Here is a 19823-nt window from a genome sequence, read left to right on the forward strand (position 1 = left end):
GTACCAATCCTCAAGAAACAGCTAAGAAGGGACTCACTATTGTCCAATAAATACAAGGATACATAAGACAAGGGAAAGTCTAATACCCGGGTGATGAAGCACTCCCAAAGCGAAGCATCCTATTACCCAAACTGGGCACTATAAATAGGTGCTCTCAGATTATCATTCCAACATTACAATCACCACACTTACTGCTCTCTCTCTCTCTCTAAACTATGATTATCTCTCTCATCGGAGGTTCAGTCCATATGAACCGTGGCGTACCATTCCTCCTATATACGAGGTTTGTGAGTTACCAATAGGGAATCGCCACTCAAAGGAGGTCTCTCCTCCGGCTCTCTCATTGTTGTGTGTTGTTCCATCGTATTCAGTTTATCTCTGATCCATCAAGCATCCGTCTTAAAAGAACTGGACCACTTCTGGTCCGGTATGATCCAAACTCTTGCACATCCATTAGCACGTCTGGTCGAGTTGACTCGAGCCAACTGCATCATCCAAAAAAGGAGCAAAAATACCCTTCGACAATATACAACGTTTCTTTTTTTTGTCTCTCTATTATAACGTGTGTATGTATTCAATTCCCGTCCTTCCTCGACAAGTAACTATTTGATCATAAGACACATGGATGAATTAAAACCATGTTTCGATATATGTCTTATGAGCCTAACAATAGTATACTATGATCAATATATTTTACCACCTTATGAAACAAATTAAATGGTCCCGGAATTGAACTTGGATTCAAATACGAAAGGGATTTGGATATTGTGTGGTTTGTGTAAAACGAACAAAGATGTCCTCGTATTTGGTGGTACGAGGGACATTTGGAGTTTCCATAACTAATCACATGATATTGTTGACTAGCATTCCAAACCTACGTACCTAGACCTCTTAACTCCATTATTATGCCCCATATAAATATGAGATATTTCCTTTGTTATATTTTCATAATAAAAAAAAAACACATCTAAATTTGTGATGGTATAGTTAAAATTATTCCATAACAACTTTACATGTTGTCAACATTTTCGCAGTTTGGAAAAAACGTACTCAAGCGCAATATAGTTCACCATGACGCCTAAGAAAATTGCAAAAATTGTGAATAAATGGCGGAAAGAGGCTCTGAAAAGTGGTTGTCACAACAAAGAAAATGGTTCTGTGACAAACAAGGGCCATTTTGTGGTTTACGCTATCGATCAGAGTCGTTTTGTGATGCCATTGCATTATCTTAACAACAATGTTTTCTTGGAGCTTTTAAGGATCTCGGAAGAAGAGTTTGGGTTGTCTAGGAATGGGCCTATCACTCTACCTTGTGACGCGACTCTTGTGAAGTACTTGATCGATGTTTTCGAACGAGGTTTTTCTGATGACTTGGAGAAAGCATTGCTTGCTTCAATAGTCGGCGATCAATGAATTCATTAGCTCGGCGAATTGAAGGCCATTATTTTCTATGTACAACATGCTAGATTTTATTTGTTTAGGTCATTTAGGCAAAGAAATATCTTATCATTTGTACGTACGTACTATACACGGAAAAACATGTTAATACAATTCAGGAAATAATTATCTATATATATCTAAAAGTTCTATGGTGAAAAAATTAACGCATTCTTAACGCTTTATCGATTGTATTAAATAAGGTTAATTAGGGTACTTAATAGGGTTTTAGCACAATAATTATAATGAAATATACAGGAAGAGTAATTAACTTATTACTTTCATTCATTTTTGTATCTAATCTATATATAGTAAATGGGGTTAAGTAGGAGCTTAATTGAATTTGTTTAGTTACTATGGTAATATGTTTGTAATACCATATCATCATAAACGAATGAGGTTAGTGGGGTTAATTATGTGCTTAATGCATTTGTTTTACTGCTATAATTGATAATTGATCATTGTGAGAGATTTATTGAGCGTCCATCCATTCACATATCTTTTGATTCTCCCTGGGCAAAAGAAAGGTCGAATATTTATTCTGGTTGCCAATAATGATAAAATTAATGCAATTATATATACAACAAGCCAAAAACAATTTGATGGGCTTACACCTACGGGAATTTTTTTATTTCTCGCTCCATCCAACCGACTCTCCACTATTCTTTCCCTCTTCTCCTCTTTTCTTCATCTGCTGGTCTACATATGTGCCCTAATTTTTGATCGTTTCTTCCATGTATTTAGGTGTGTTTGAAGTGAATCTTTATATATTTTCTCTTTGGAGGAATTTTGAATTTTTTTAAAAATTTTAATCCATTGTTGTTGTTGGTTGTTGTTTTTTGTGGATTAAATTTGTAGGTGCGAATCAGTATTAAGTTTTGCAGCTTCCATCGAAGAAATAAAATATCAGAGTAAAAAGCCAACGGTTGAAAGGCTATATGTAAGTTTCTTTTCTTTTATATGTTATGCAACTGTTATTATTTTTTAATTTTTTTTGAGGTACTATTTATTTTACATGTAAATGATAAGGCCAAAGGTTATACGGAGTATGCAATACAAAGATCCTATGCTATGTCTAAATTGCCTCTTATTTTTGGTAATTTTGACTTTTAGTATTCTGCAATATAGCCATCAAACAAAACTGATGACTAGGCAGGCTTGCTGGTAATCTATAATTTTCTAACTTGGACCATTGCACAAATCGACTCATTTATGAGTCCATGTATCGAGTTTTCCATCTATAATCATATATATAGTTATTGAAGCCAACTAAACTAATATAATGATTTTGGTAGTACGTGTCTAAGCATGCATAGTCACAAGATGATTTAACCAAAAACATCTCCCCTCCCATTCTAATGTTGGCTATTTCAAGTTTGAAAAATTAGAAACTCTAGAAACGAACTGGTGGCCTGCAGTTTCAAATGGATTAGAAATTTAGAACAAAGCGCCATTCTTAAGATATCCCAAACATAAACCGTCATTATGAATGTCTATAGGTTTAATTCCTACCAGAGCAAAATATGCTTGCACCTGTCTCTGCGGATGGGTAGAAGTTCATGTGACCAGCACAATCTTTAACAAGATCGAGACGCTGAAAGATCACAGTGACTTGTAGCTGCATGTACTTTTAAATGACCAAAATATATTGATTATGGGTGTAATATTGTTGTGTATAATTACATTTTGTAGACCTTGCTGGATCCGAGAGAGCAGGTTCGAAGAGGTTCGCTTGAAAGAAGGTAAGTGCAAATGTGAACAGTGTACCATTCAGTTTTGAATAATCACCTTACACCTTTCATTGATAACTATGACACTTCTCTCTCTTGGTTTCATCTTCGGTTGGAAACAGGTATTCAAATCAATATGGGTCTCCTGCACTCGGGAATTTCATCAGTGCACTCAGGGATGATAAAAATGAAAAAAGGGATCGCATATCCCACAACGAGACAGTAAACTTACTCGCCTGTCGCAGGTTTGTTAAATACTGTTAATTTTTTAAAGGATCTGTTGTGGCCGGTGGGAAAGTGTTCTTGCTATAAAAAATCTTTAGCATGCTTTTTATTTGTTTATTTTCTTAATGCATATCTTCTATATAAAATGGTGTAGGTATTAATTCTCAGGTTTAACGTCGAAAACAAAGGTAAAGTCATATCAATATATAATAAGTCAAGTTGAAAAAGGCATTCTATTAGATATATGGATGTATGAATGTATATATTTGACATCACTACAACAAATATGTCATTTGCTCACATTTGTTTTTTCATATATTTAAAAAGTGTGAAAAAATATGTTAATTTAATCACATTTAAAAGTGTCTAAAAATAATTTACATTTAAAAATGTGAAGAATTTTAAAAAATCACAATATTTACACACTTATATATATGGAAAATAAAAGTTCACACTTTCAAATGTGTAAAAATATACCAATTGTTCACACTTAAGAGTGTGAAAGTTAATTTGCAACACCCAATTTCTTCACACATGGAGAGTATGAAGAAATTATGTGTTACAAGTTGACTTTCACACTTTTAACTGTGAAAATATTTGACAATTGTTCACACTTTTAAGTGTTAACATTTTGTTTATACATTTATAAGTGTGAAAAAATAATGATGTTTAAAATTTATTAACACTTTTAAATGTAACTTTTTTTTCCACACATTTTTAGATGCGATTAAATTAATAAATTTTTTTACATTTTCTATAACCAAGCGTGAACAAAGGATATTTTTTTTGTAGTGCATGTATATATAGTATTAAAAGTTTATTTTAGCTGATATGCGACCTGTTTCTAACACTTTTGAGATAAATTATAGCCTGAATTCATCCATTCGTAAATAAATGGGTTGACCTTGCAACCTTAGAATCTACATTTTTAGTATCCTTAGTTTCATAATATAGCAAGATCCATGTGCATGCAGCTGCCCGGCCAATCATGGTTTAGTCTCTTACCCCCTTCTTAGTTTAATATTAGCCCTAACTGTAATAGTTTTTCTGTCGAGGTGACAAGATGGGTGGGCTAGATAATGGTTAAAACTGGGATGGGTAGGAACAAGTCATTTTAGAATTGGTCAAAATCAACTGGGTTGGTTCGGATTAACCAACACACACCTTATTTTTCCATTTTATTTTTTTAGATAACTAAATATTGCTACAAGAACAATAGTTACTACAATAATCAAATATATAATGTAAGTTGATTCGTCATATTGTCTATTTTAAAAATAGACTTTTGGAGATTTTAAAAGATTTTAACCCGGTTCCTCTTAGTTGACCTGTTAGACATAACATACAACTTATAATGACACATTTAGAAGTAAATGGGTTGAAAATGTTACCTCTAGATTTACATCATATACCTTTGTTCTTTCAGACTTTGTCCTCATGGGATGCTTCAAGTGTCGAAGAGACTGCTTCAACTGGTCCGGTGTTTGCTTTTTTCAACTCTATGTGAGTCCATGTATCCTTATTCAAAGAATATCCACAATTGTCACATTAAACAGTTTTTGATCGTGATTTGTTCTATTTTTTATTTTTTTTTGATATTAATGAGAATTGATCATGCGTATGTCGCAAAGTTGTATTAGTAGAAGACAAAACCAGTATGATTTTTAAGTGCGTAACCATTGGTGCATGTGATTACTTGGAGGTTTTTCAGGTGTTATTGCAACATGTTGCGTGCAAGGAGTTTCTTCGTTTACGCTCTTGAAACAGATCGATAATGCGCGACAGATGAACCAAGTTGATAAGGTGGACAATAAAGAATTGGTTGGAGTGATTCTGAAGAAGAAAAAGAGGTATGCAGAAGCTTGGATGGTGCTCCAGTGGATCATGAGGGGAACGATAAGGAGGATGAGCAAGAAAAGATCCAAGGTAAAAAGCAACGCTTGGTTTGGACTCACGAGCTTCATCTAATATTTGTCAAAGCTATGAAACAATTGGAATTAATACTATGGACTATATTATTGAGCCGACAGTGATTATTCCATGACATATTTAACAACATAGGCTACATATTTATAACATTTTTCAAAAAAAAAAAAGGGATTATGTCTCAATATTGGTGCATGTAAACTACAAACATGCCATTATATATCAACTACTTCACCATACATGTTTTGCGTACCGACCATTCCAACCCCATGATTGATGTGAATATGCATCTCTAAAACTGCATTGTAAAACCTCAATACATAACTAAAAAACCGCACAAAACGCATATACGAAACAACCTACCAGGTTGTGCATCGGGCCTTTCACTAATAAATAAAAAATTATGTATGTTCTCTTTCTATATTCTATACTATCGATCTCATTATTAATCCTTAAAAGAGATAAACAAAAATTGCCCACCTTTATTCTCACATCTGATCTAAAAACGAAGAAATCACCAATTGGCCCAATAACGTGCTCTCTTGCCAGCATACCACGACACCCGAAAATAGACGTAAATCCAAATTGCTTACCTAGCCGTGCAACGCACAGGTCTTCACTCTAGTTTATCTAATATTATTTAATTGGGGTGTAACATTACGACGTATTGTGTTTACACAATGATGTTTGGCAAAATTCCACATCTACTTACAAAATAAAGTAGTGTATATTTGCAGCAGTAAATTAATTCATGGTCCAATTGTCGTGTTCATTACCACTTACCAGTTTTGTCAATTAATATTGAAAAATGATTTATCTTTTTGAAGTTAGTTTAAAATCCTTCTAAAACTATTACAGTACATTATAACATTGATTTCATTGATTCTTTTTTTTAATTTCTTCTTTATTTTTCCACATATTTTCATTTTTCCACATATTTTCATTTAATAATTAGGAGAATTTTAAGTTACTATTTTAAAAAAATTTATCATTTCCCATTAAAATTAATTGCCATAAACTTCGACTTATATTATACTAATAGAGTAGCGTGTTCCATACCCACATTTCGCCCCCTATCGGCCCGGGGGAGCATGGACGGAGCTACAATGGGGGCAGTGCGGGCAACTGCCCCCAGTCCAATTTTGGTACAATGTAAATTTTTTTAAAGGTATATTTGTATGTAATTTTTTTTAAAAGTATAAACAAATAGAGAATACATACAAATGTCATCTTTGTTGTCAAAATCCTCTTCTTTGATAGTATATCACTGGAAGCATTAATTTTGAGATAAATCTTTCTATTGGTAAAGTAAAAATCTTGAATTATTTTAATTATTAATAGATTAGAAAAAGAAAGGTTAAAAAAAAGGGTTTTCTTTGTTTTGGTAAACGTATAATACATTAATAATATAGTGTATTTGTAAATGTTATTTTCTTTTCAAATGATTATATAGTAATCATAATAGTATAATGTAGAAAAGATATGTAGAAGCTTATTTATGTCATTGATTTCGATGAACTTACCCTTATTTTGTTTAATATAACGCAACTCTTTCGTCATAACATGTTTCAAAATTTCAAAGACCGATGTTAAAGATAGTCATTCCCATAGACTGCACTTATCTTAGCGAAATTCGACCATCTCAACACCGACTGTTGATAATTTGACTAAACCTGAGGTTAACCAAATTCTTTAGGAACTCTTTTTTTTATATAGCTAGAGCCTTTTTTGACAGTAAATTTTTTTTAGATGACTTTGATTAATATAATAAACAACTGTTAAAATTGTCACCTTACCAAAAACATTCTGGCTCCGTCCCTGCTGGGGCGTCCCTGTCGAAATTTTTGCTTGCTCGTTCCATTTCTAACGCGTTTGCCCTTTTGTCGTGTAACCTGCATCTAACCGTTGGCTTCCATTGGGTTTTGTAATTTTTTTTTCCTTTCCCTTTAAATATATATTCTATATACATATATATACTCTATAAATCTATATTCAATTCTATGGGGTATTCTCTCACTCCAAAAATAAAGAAATATCCTTCTTAATGATTGGATGCCACATGACATGTTTTGATAGGAGAAGGGATACTCCCATAATGAGCTACTCCTTTTAGTCTTAGACTATCTCCAATGGGTATGTTTTTGGGCGCCCTTGGGTGCTCTTAGGTGCCTTTGAATATCCTTTGCGGTTGAAGCTTGTCCAAAATTATAGATTTTTTTGATGCATGCCCTTAGGTGCCCTTACTTATATTTTTTTTGTTTTTAGTAGAGTTAAAGAATATGTAAAGATGTTTGTATGGTTGGAGATAAAATTATAGGATTTTAAGGATTTATAAGGATGTGTAAGGATTTGTAAGGATATGATTTGGCAACTCAAGTACGCCTAAATCCATTACTATTTCTATCCAACACACAATTACACATGTTTCATATGAGAAATTTAGTTTTTAATATTTTTCACACATTATAAGTAGAAAAGTTTTTAATTTAATAATCGATCGACTGAATCTAGAATGCAAGTTTTGACTTGTTTACGAGAATGCATATAATACACGTATTTCTATCATGTGTCTGGATAATGGCCCGTTATCAATTTCCCAATACACATTGCCAATAGGTATATCACGGAACAGTAGGATTAGTGAGGTATATAAAAATTGAGATTTAAACCCAAATTAGGACTTTTTTCTGTTGTATACCCCCTTATCATTAAAAAACTTTCGGCTTTTTATAAAATCTTATAAAAACTAGTACTTGTATTTATCAGTTGTACAAGTCTTAGACTATGGAGATACTCGGTCTGGTCCGCCACGCAAAAAAAAAATAGCTACCTATGTACACACTGAGCCACTATTTTTTTTTATAATGTTGATACACGGATAAAGATCCTCTAAAGTTGTTTTCAACTTCATAGGTGAAGTTGAGAACATTTTAACCTTTGGATTAAAATCAAAGATCAAGATTCAAATATAGTTTTTGAATCTTGACCTTTGATTTTAGTTCAATGATCCAAATGTCAACTTTACCTATGAAGTTAGGTTTTAACTTTAGATGATCTGAATCCGTTGATACACTGATAAATAGTTTCTAAAAATACATTTCAAAATACACACATAGCAGGAGGCTATGATAGTGTACATAGCGTGATCAGCACACGAGAATATGTAATGAGCAGTGACCAACTGACCATAGTGACACAGTGTGGTGTGAAGCAAATAACACTACAAAAAATAAGTCAAATATTTACATATTTTTGATCAACTATTCGCACTTAAATGAGTGACAAATTATTAGTTAGTGTGGGTAAATATAATATAATAAGTTAAATATGAAAATTTTACATTTAAAATTATGAGATTTTCAAACTTTACACTTTATAATGTTGATAAGTTTCTATACATTTATAATTGTTGACTTTGTAATTTATCATACTTATTTCTACACATTTAAAGTGTAAATTTTCAGTTTGATATACTTTTACATACTTAAAGCATGATAAAATTTTTATCTACAATAATTAAAAGCCTTGTGGACTTGGTTTAATCCACGAATTTTTAATAAAAATTAACAACTCAAGAAAGCAACCGAATTGTATGATAAGACCATATGTAGGTTTTACCATAACTCCATAAGTTGATAAGTACGCAATCATAATCTGAGGCCACCATTCAAACAACCATTCGTCTAGCTGGTATAATAGACTTTTAATAGCTTTCTAAAAATTGGGTTTCATAGTCCGACCGTTAAGATTTCTCTCTAGAGAGGGTTTCGTTTCTCTCAAAATCTGAGATCCCTTCTTTTGCTTTGGTTTTGCCGTCAAGAATTTTTTTCAAAGGTTAAAGCTCTAGGCCGGAGGTCCTTTTCAAAGCAGCCTCTTTAGATTTAGGTAAATATAATACTGTCTACATCTTACCTTTCACATTCCCGTTTATGCCCGGATTGGGTACCGTTGTTATTGTTGTTGATGCTAAAACTAGGTTTCACATTCTGATTAATGTAATATTGCGGTTGTCGTTCAATCGAAATGGGTCTAATCCTGTTGAGAATAAACTTTGATAATGGTCACTTACATAGTTGTTCGATGTGACTCAATATGATTCGTACAAGTCGATTTGTACGAGTCGATTCGTAATTCGTAAAAGTCTAAGAATTATAACTATGACATATATGAACAATACACATGTAAATAGTTTTTGAATAAAACTTGTATATGTGTATTTGTACTTGGGTACTTCTGATCTTTCTGAATGTTGATGGCTCTAAGACAAGCATGTCTTATCTAGAGACAACTGGCGTAAGTTAAGAAACTTGTGCCAATACCTTGTAAGAAATCTCAAGACATCCCAACCATTTGTTTCTAAAGTGGTCCTTCAAAATTGTTTTGAATAGAGAAAAAGGTACTTTGGTTTTGTGGTTTGTGTAAAAACCCAAATGCTGTTGTATCTGGAGACATTTCGATTCGCCATAACTAATCACATGATATTGCTAGCAGCCGATCATTTCAAAAGTAATTTACTAAATCGGCCCCCCTTTGCACTATAATAATGAGACTTTTGTATCTATAGCTTTTTCAGCCAAGAGGTAGGCATGATCCAAGCTAGGTTTCGGGTTTTTACATCTAGACCAATTTAACATGTACATATGTACATGTTACCATCCAAACCAAAATTGCAATGGTTTCTGCAAATCAGTCTCACTCTTTCATGCATGATCTTTCCATCTTAAAAAGGCATTGACTTGCACATGTAATAGACTGTAGTAGATATCATAAACTTACTTCGTACAAAAGATTCAAGCAACCGAACTGTCTAGTTTGACAGACGAGACCACAATCAGAATTCAGAATCTCAGCTTGCCCGATTCTGAATAACAGAATTGTCAAATAGCGGACCTGCAAACAGCTCTTCAAAATCTGGCTTTCACGTTATGATTTTGAATTCCCAAAGGTATGTGACACAAAGTCAGCATTACGAATTTGACTATAGCTGAGTTAAGAATTCAAAGTTTGACCTTGAAATCGAGATAAAGGAAATGAGATTCAGACAAAAGTTACATCTCAACGGACATCTCAAATTGTGGTATTAATTTCTAAAAGTAAATTTATTCAAACCTATATATCTGGTACAAATATAACTTTAGGATAATTCAAGGAGTGATGCTCTTGTTTTAGGCACAAACAAGAACCCTTGTGCGAAGAGTAATTTAAATCTTCTTTTTTTTTGTTGATATAGTAGAATACACAATATGATGAAGTAATTTGAATTAGATTGGCCAATGAAAACGTCCATCAATTAGCTAGAAAATGGTAATAAACCTAAATATCATGGGCCACTAAAACCACATTTAATATTTTGCACATAATAGTTACTAAGAAGTAAGAAGTCCAGACAAGTTAACGGGGCACGTTCCATTGAGGTCACTGATCAGCTATTCAGCTTGCACACTGAATAGCCTGCTCCCAGACCATCTTGGACCAGTGAAGGTTAAATCATATCCTTGACCACCTTGCTAATACGAGTCAGTATCCAACCATAGATGACATGAATTGGCACACTGGCATCGTTGATTTCCATAGTCACCGACTATGCTTTAGGTGAGGTCCTATTCATCCCCACTTGTTGTATAGCTGGCAAGACTGCCACAAGGGCCCTCCTCTAGGACCCTGCAAGGAGGGCGCAAACCCCTTGACTACTAATATTTGTGTCCGAGTTGTCATTAACTTGATACGCAAACATTGTGTACTAACTCATTTCGAAGTCAAGTGACAAGATCACTCAATTGCACTAAACAAACCAACACTCTGGTCATGAACTCCATCATTAAAAGAAAACATTTTATAGACAATGGGCTGAAGAAAATAATTTTTTTTCAGTATCATCTAACAGATCCCAAAACATTCCAACCATTAAATTTGTTTGATAAAAAGGAACCTTGATTCTGTGGTTTGTGTATAGCCCAAATGGCAAATGCTCTCTTGTAACTAATGGTATGTGGCATTTCGATTTGTCCTAACTAGTCACATGATGTTGCTAGCAAATATCCTAAAAGTTCACCAAAACTACTACCATAAGTCCATAACAATACCCCCATCATTTAGAAAATATGATTTAAGAATCTTCCACAACCAAATGTTATCCAAAGCACACACCGCATAAATCCCATGCCCGGTAAGTCACCATTCTCACACATGGATCACAAGATATAGGAATTCCACTTGCCTTTGACAAGTTTTGAACCTATGACCTCTAGCTTTCATCTATAGGCCCATGTAATCACATGATCACGGTACCACATAATTCCAGCAATGCGGGAGGCACAAGCATGTGTTCTGAATGCTTGGTCTCTAGCCATGAAATCAATCGCAAATAAACATCTCTAATGCATTTCCATAAGAAAAAAAAAAACATTTCTAATAGACAACTGGCATGAGTCAAGAATCATGTTTAAATATCATCCAACATACTAAGATATCCAAAGCACCTCAACAATTTATTTCAACAAAGTGGTCCAAAACATTGTTTTAAAAGTGTGGGATGATATTTTGATTATGTAGTTAGTTTGTAACCCAAATGCTCTCTCATATCTAACGAGACGAGGCATTTCAATTTGTAATAACTAGCCACATGATGTTGCTAGCAGCCTAGCAAGCATTCCAATGTTCACCAAATTTGCCATAATCCGAAACTATACGGTCTATACATCTATATAGTATAAACCCTTTTTTGCACTTTAAAAAAAAGGAAGTTTAACCATTTTATATATATAAAGCCTTTCGGGCCAGGGGCTAGAATGCTAGATGAATTAATCTTGGATTTGCTTGCAAAAGGACACTTTCATGAATCATTACAAATAGCACCAATCCATATAGCTTGACATTTCAATTATGTACTTGTGTTACCTACCCAGACATAATATGCAAATACTTCCATGAATTAATCACGATAAATGCAAGAATCAGTCAGGTTGACATGTTTGCCAATTTGGTTACCTCGTAATGTGACCTGGCACAAAACATTTTTGTAGAATTTGGGTTTCACCAACTTCCCTAAGATGTATGCTCTTGACCTCATCTTGAATGTCATATTAACAGGAACTATTACATTCTTGAGATGGCCGATAGCGGCATTGAAAGGCGACACCCCACCATATAGTGGCATTTGACACCCTAAAACATGTGCAACGATCAATCTTTCACTCTTTCTTGATTGGTAAAACTTCCTCACCTGTTTTAGTTAATGAATCATCAAACAAAGAAACACCTTCTAGGTTACAACCAGACTTTATACATTGATAATGTTCACATTTTATCTCAATATGTAGTCTAATATAACAGTCAATGATCTACTCCAAGTCTCCAAGTAAACAAAGGGATATGCATCAAAGTAGTACCACAGTACCACGTCAATATGTAGATTGAGATTCATCATGAATTTATTGTTACAAAGGTTTAAGTAACACAATTCCCCAAAGGCCCAAACCCAATTACAGTAGATTGACCCGGTATTCATGTGGTTGTTCATTGTCATCCAAGATGTTTACTTTTTCATTATTTAAAATTATCAGTAGTAATTTCTCATGGGAAAAAAGACTAATATGCCCATTCAAGAAATATTCATGTGACACGGGATGACAGGGTGCATTCACATTTCACTTTCAGCATGGGCCCAAAAAATACAGTGTAATAAACATAAAAATGTCTTGAAAATTGTATAACTATGATCTACTATCTCTAGACATGAATCAACACTTACACCAACTTGGAAATATAGACCCTCTTTTGCTAGTATTAATTACACCAAAATATACCCGAGTTCAAATAATTGAATCAACCAACTAGACCCTTCAAAAGACTAGCCTAGTTCTTCACCAGAGCTTCAAGTTTCAAATCAAGATCAATGTACAGGTTCTATAACACAATGTACATGTTATGGTAATATCATTGTTGTATTAGACCCAAATAGATAACTATTTGGAGGGTGTCAACCAGATAAACATCTTGGAGTAACCAAAGAAGTATCCGGAAACACTTACACGGAAGACTCGTCCAAAACGGGTCTAAAAAACTATGTTAGCGACTTAGCCCTTGCTTCTTCTTTTTTTAATTTTAGGAGTGGGGGTCACCTTAAATTATTGGATTTTGCTAACTTTGAAATGTGAAGACACTTTCTTGAGTCCATAATTACTGCAATTTTCTAGTATCACACTCACCCCAAAGCATATATTCTTATTAAATACAACAGTGTTGACCACAGAGTGTCCATTACATTTGAAAATACAGTAATTGAAATGAATGCCTGATGTGCTTTTCAGGCATTGCTTACAATAAATTATTTCATGCATAACTATGTTGTTTTTTTATGTGTGCTTCTGTTCATATTCAACTAGTCTAGTGAAAAAGTTTAAAGTTGGGTCCGAAGTCATTGAGGACACGAAGGAAAACGTGCTACTAATGATGCAAAAGTTATATATGTCTATACAATCAAGATTCTAGTTAATGGGTCTCTTGTGAGCCATTCGGAATACATATAAAATATGTAATAATAAAGTTACACATATGACAAGTGAACATAATTAAGCTTGCAGTGTACGTTGGCAAAAGGCTTGGTAAGAAAATGGATAACCGGCCCGTTATTCATTTTCTTGAGCAAACCTTTTGTTAAGGTACAGAATATAAAATAAATTAAGCTTAGTCAGGTAGAGCATATATGTCACAAATTGTGAAATCAAATTAAATGACATAGAAACACACAAAAGTAACAAGTATCTAATACATCCAAGAGTCTTAATGATCTGATATTTGATAAAATTATCCAAAAAAGGGTATATGATGGGCACTTACTAGTTTAATAGGCAAGTTGTGGTGAGCACATAAATTGGCCATCCGTAAAGGCAAAAAGTTGTATATATGACTTCTTTATAACTTGATAATACCCAACTCACAAGTATACGCTTAGGCAAACTTACTTATACGTCTTTGTGACTATGTGAACCGGATTATGTAATATAATAATTGGTGTATACTTTTATTAGTCCATCATATGATCGATTTGGTTGATTTGCCATACTTCGTTAGCAGTCTCTTCAACCATCCAATAAGAGTATGGTCTACATTTCACCTTGAATTTTGTTGTTGTTGCACTATTATATTCTCATCTTTTAATTTTGTCAGCCTCTTTTTCCAACTTTTAAGACCTTTATACAGCTTTAATTAAGATATAGTAGAAAAGTTCCACAAACTCAATCTTTTGATACTACATCAATCTGAATCTAAAGTGTGATAAAGTATAGGCTTCAACAATATTATCAACAATGCCTTTTAGCATAAAAAGTACGGAGTAACATTAGTTATTATTAAAATATAGTAGAAAAGACCATTGAACTTACATGGCCAGAAGCAAGCTTGAGTTGAAAATAATGGATTTCAATAGGACTAACAGTCACATGGACACCGAAAAAAGTCGCCGGATTCCGGTAAAAAACCTTGACCGTTGTATTCAAAGTCAACATATCCGTTGGTACTCCTGTTGCATCCATCCCAGATTGCACATTAAAGTTGTCAAACATCATGCTCTGCCCAAAAGCCACCACGCCATTAATATTAATACAGTAATAATAAAGCTTTCAAAATTCAAAAAAAGCAACCACACCGGCCCTTTGACAGAAAAAGTACATCCTAAACCAGTCACATTGTCATCACACTGAAGAGCTTATTCAGATTTTATCTGACTTTCTCCTTCAAGCTTTTTTACCAAACAATTCAATTAATGTAACATATTCAACTATTTTATCTAACTTGCCCATTTTGTCCTAACCTTCAACTCTCAATGATATTCAACTATTTATGTGTTTTGTAACTAAAAAAAAATAAATAAATAAATAAATTCTGTAAAATAGTAACTGTAAATATTTAGAATACCTTGACAAAAACCTTTGGTTTGTAAGAAACACTGGCAGCCCACAAAATCAAAGAAAAGATACTAAACAAAATCACAAACGACAACACAAACCACAACACATAAAACCTAAACGGAACCACGTCATCACCATCACCACCATCCACGTCGTCATCATCATCTTCAATTCTCTTCCAAGGAGACACATCCCTGCCACCGTGTCCACCATGATGGTTAGCCTTAACGATAGCGTTTTTAATAGAAGCTGAAAAAGTTCTAGAAGTAGAAGATTCACGAGAATGATGGATTGGTGAACAATGGTAATGGGTTGGGTGACCCGGTGACCCAAAGGGGCTTGACCCGAATGACATTTTGTCATTGGCGTCATGGTTAGATGGGCTTTGGACGTAGTAGAGTGGGCGGCGTGGTGATCGGGGTGGTGTGAGTGCTTCCACGCTTGTTGCATCGGAATCGGATTTTACATGCATTGTTACGCCCATTAATGTGTGTTTTTTAGTGACTCACAGATTGTTTGTATTTTTGTTTTTTAAATGACAAAATAAATAAGAAACGAGAAGACTGAAGTGTGTTTGGATAGAGAGGTTTTGTTTGAAAATTAACGTACGTGACGTTCTTCTATGGAATTGGTTTTTGGGAGGTCGTGCCGAGTGAAAATGATTTTTTTTTGTTTTATATTTTATGAGGGACTCGGTTTGTATTCCGGCCAAAATGTACACCCCGTTATTCATTTCGGTCTTAAATAAACATTGATATATCCGATTAATCATTAAAATAATTTGTCTTTTTAAAATGATCTACGTTGATACTTGATAGATTGTTGAGGTGATTCTGATTCATAATCCCTTGTACTTTGGGCTATAAAGACTTGGATAAAGTAAAGATGATTTGTTATTCACTACTAAGGACTTTGTTGGGCCATATCTTTTTTTCGCAACTGGGTATAAATGGGTCTTTACTTCATGTCCATTTTTTGGTGGGCTTGACCCGGGCCTTTCTCATGTATGCTGTGGAAATGATTATTAGTAATATAATTTATAAGTTTTTGACATTTTAATCTTTGCATGCATAATCTAGAATTCTAGAGAGTTGATACTTTGAAAAAATAGGAAAAGAGAAGACCAACCATAAAACTCATCTCTTAAAACTTAAATACGTAGATTATAATTTTGAGCATAATTAATTACTCATGTAATACTCTACTATCTAATATGGTCATATAGTCTCAAGTGTGAGATATATCTATACTTCTATATATCTATACTAATATATAAAAATTATAGTAATAATGTTGGAAGTTAAAACAAATATTATAGTAATAATGTTGGAAGTTAAAACAAAATAGTACAAGCGAATTTAGCGAACTACCCTTAATCTATACTAATATATATAAAAATTATAGTAAAAATGTTGAAAGTTAAAACAAAATAGTACACACGAATTTAGCGAACTACCCTTTAATTAATTAAATCATCATCAATCTTTAATATTAAATTATACTATCAGTCCATTATATTATGAAATATCAGTATTACCTCTTTTAAATCAAATTGTTTACATCAAGTACCTACACAATTTGAAATCACCATTGTCACCAGGGACGGCTCCACAATGGGGCAGTGTGGGCAACTGCCCCCATTCCAATTTTGGTACAATGTAATTTTTTATAGGTATATTTTTAGTTTTATTCCTAAATAATACTCGTAACAATAAACAAAAAATACATTATAAATACAAATGTCAATCGCTGTCATAAGCCTCTTCTTTGGAAGTATGTAACTTATGTTGCGAGCATTAGTTTTGAGATAAAATCTTCTATTGGTAAAGTAAAAATATTCGGTTATTTTGATTTTTAACGAAGTTGAAAAAAGTGTTTTATTTGTTTGGGTAATTGTATCAAAATTTATCACATGCTCTAAAATTGCAAAGAACAATGTTCAAGTTAAAGATAGATGTTCTCATAACTGGCACCCAGACGAAATTATTTTAAGGGTCCATTTTTTCTAAATTCTCCGTTGAGAGTTAATTTTTGTTTAAAAAGTTTTTTTCCCTCAAAGATGACTCTAATAAATATAATAAGAGATTTTTAAATTTGCCCCTCACAAAAAAAGTTTTGGCTTCGTCCCTAATTGTCACCATCTGTCGCATTGCGTGTTACCCCATTGAAGATAGTTTGATGAGAGCTTAAACTTGTGCAGTTTATCACATTTTGACTTTACATCTGAAACATGTTATGTACTATTCTGTTTCTATTAGTATTATAAGGTGATAACTAAGACTCGACAGGTTATCCATATAACATGTAAACATCCATAACTTCAAACTTTATTCGAAAAATAAATAAATGTACATATTTATTTTATTGATAATTGAGAAGCGTGATCCTTTAAATTATGAGATTTTTATTATTGGATTAAAATCAATTGTTAAAATAAAAAAGTCATCTTTAAATCTTAATTGTTAATATTAATCTAATGGTCAAAATTATTATAACTTTACCTATAAAGTTACTTGAACTTTAAAGGATCTTTAGATTTTTGAGACTTGTATCAAGATTTTGGATATACTGTAGCTGAGTTATATTTGTAGTGGCATTAAGTTTGGACCTTTGTTTGGTGTGGTGGTGGTTACTTTGGAATCATAGAAATCAAGTTGTTTATAGGGGCATTAATGATTCATGCGGTGATGTTTTTCAGTCCATTGTTTATATGTCACATTGTTGGATATCTAATCAGGATATAAAGTCTAGCTTTTCTTGGTCGATATGACTATCGAATCCTTCGTTGCTTTTGTAACTGTTTTGTAATATTTAATTGCTTAGATGCCTCGCCGAAACATCTTTCAATAAAATCATAGTTGTTAAAAAAAAAGTTTGGACCTTTGTTGTTTTATAAGTATTGTCTATTTAGTTTTAGTTAGTTTAGACTTTAAACTCAAGTGTTCTTTGTTTAGGATGACATAGTTTTATAGGTTTTTTTTCCAGAATTGTGTGTTAAAGAAAATAGTGATTTAGTATGTTTGATGGTATAACAAGAATAAATTTAGACTTTTTGACAAAGTGTTCGAGACTTCGAGGTAGGAGAAGACCTAGCGAAGAATATTGAATCATATATCACTTCTTTGGATCCGAAATGTTCACGTTTTGATGAGATTGGGGATATGTCAGGTCCACATGTGCCAAGTCACTGAGCCCAAGAGGGGGACATCATGACCACACCATCCCCATTCCCCACCCACACGACAATAAAAAAGGGATATGTTCTTTCCTTACGTTAAGTCTCTCCGTTAACGCCGTTTCTTTATTTTTTTTCCCTGGGCCACTAACCCCATATTTGTACCCAAAGTTACTTGTTAACTTATTTACCAACAAGCTCCGATATCCTTTGGAAAAATCATACTCCGTATATTTTTGGTTGGTGTGAAAAAAACCTAAATTAATTATTTCATTGTGAAAATCCATTTTCACTTTAGGATGACATAATTTATAAGAATTGTGTGAATTTTATACCATAATCATGAAAATCCATTTTCATTTCTTTTAACTTTGTAAATACTGATATAGTCCTCGACTAAACTTCTTAAAATGTTTTGTTGGTGTGAAAAATTCAAAGTGAGGTTGGTAACTTAATAGACACATGCAATATTATCGATTATAGATTAGAAAAAAAAACTGCATTATTGGAATTATGTTTTAAATCAATTATCAAATTATAACATTTGCAAAATGCAAATAATTAAAAAAATATGTGTGTCTATAAAAGTGATTAATCGTGTTTAGTTGGAGACAAAACGTATTGTTGAAAAGTTTTAGCAGGTAAAAACATGTTTTTCACACAAAATCTAATTTGAGCACAACCCTAAGAGCCAACTTGAAATTGTGTTTTTCAATTGAAAGTGTGTGCAAAAAACTGGGGGTTAGGTAAAGTATGCAGTACTTATCTTAGGTAAAGCAGGGGGGATTATGTAAAATTTAGGGGGCTATGTATGTTTATCAAATTCAAAGGTTTAATTTATAACTTTTTTAAAGTGACAGTACCTAAGCTTAGGTAAAGTCTGCAGTACAGATCATTTTCCCAAAATTTAAATACCTTATTCATGTTGCTCACCGGCTACAGTGTAGCTTTTCTTCTAACAACAGGAGTGGTTGGAAATTTCGGATTCTGCTTGAGCATCCTTTTCTCTCTTAGTTATGGCAAATGTGTTTATTTTAAGGATAAACCTATTCAAAATATTTGAGAAAAATTAGTATTATCTACTTCAATACAAATAGCTGGTGATTGATTTCTAACATGTGATTATTTCCTATTTGACCACCTTCAATATTAATATTAAATAAAATTCAAACTTGAAGCTGATTTACATAAGTTTGTGATAATAAATATCAAGCCATCTTAGAGGTGGTTAGCGGTCGTGAAACCAATGTTTAACACAATCCTCGAACATGAAATCAAAATATACTTGTCAACCTAATAGGATGTGACTTCATTAGTTTTGTGAAGTTTAAGACAATGAAGTGCATTATTTGATGACAATTAGCTACTAGGTTGAGATAATAATATAGTTGATTAATTTGACAAGTTCATATATATACTTAC

General features: G+C 33.1%; 2 protein-coding genes and 1 long non-coding RNA gene across 3 annotated transcripts; 2 read left to right on the forward strand and 1 right to left on the reverse strand.

The window, feature by feature from the left end:
* Positions 1 to 966: 966 nt before the first annotated feature.
* LOC122580337 (auxin-responsive protein SAUR66-like) lies at positions 967 to 1583 on the forward strand. Its single transcript, XM_043752609.1, has one exon. The coding sequence runs from the start codon at positions 1072 to 1074 to the stop codon at positions 1411 to 1413; it is 342 nt and encodes a 113-aa protein (XP_043608544.1). The 5' UTR covers positions 967 to 1071; the 3' UTR covers positions 1414 to 1583.
* Positions 1584 to 3555: 1972 nt separating this feature from the next.
* LOC122609908 lies at positions 3556 to 5452 on the forward strand. Its single transcript, XR_006325418.1, has 3 exons — positions 3556 to 3580; positions 4819 to 4895; positions 5104 to 5452. It is a non-coding gene; the product is annotated as an uncharacterized LOC122609908 (long non-coding RNA).
* A 6696-nt stretch (positions 5453 to 12148) lies between these two features.
* Positions 12149 to 15789, reverse strand: LOC122580511. Its single transcript, XM_043752787.1, has 3 exons — positions 15234 to 15789; positions 14702 to 14887; positions 12149 to 12540 (listed from the first exon to the last, which is right to left on the reverse strand). The coding sequence occupies exons 1-3, from the start codon at positions 15708 to 15710 to the stop codon at positions 12250 to 12252; spliced, it is 954 nt and encodes a 317-aa protein (XP_043608722.1). The 5' UTR covers positions 15711 to 15789; the 3' UTR covers positions 12149 to 12249.
* Positions 15790 to 19823: the final 4034 nt, after the last annotated feature.

The sequence above is a fragment of the Erigeron canadensis genome, chromosome 8 (genome assembly GCF_010389155.1).
Source record: "Erigeron canadensis isolate Cc75 chromosome 8, C_canadensis_v1, whole genome shotgun sequence".
NCBI classification, from domain to species: Eukaryota; Viridiplantae; Streptophyta; class Magnoliopsida; order Asterales; family Asteraceae; genus Erigeron; species Erigeron canadensis.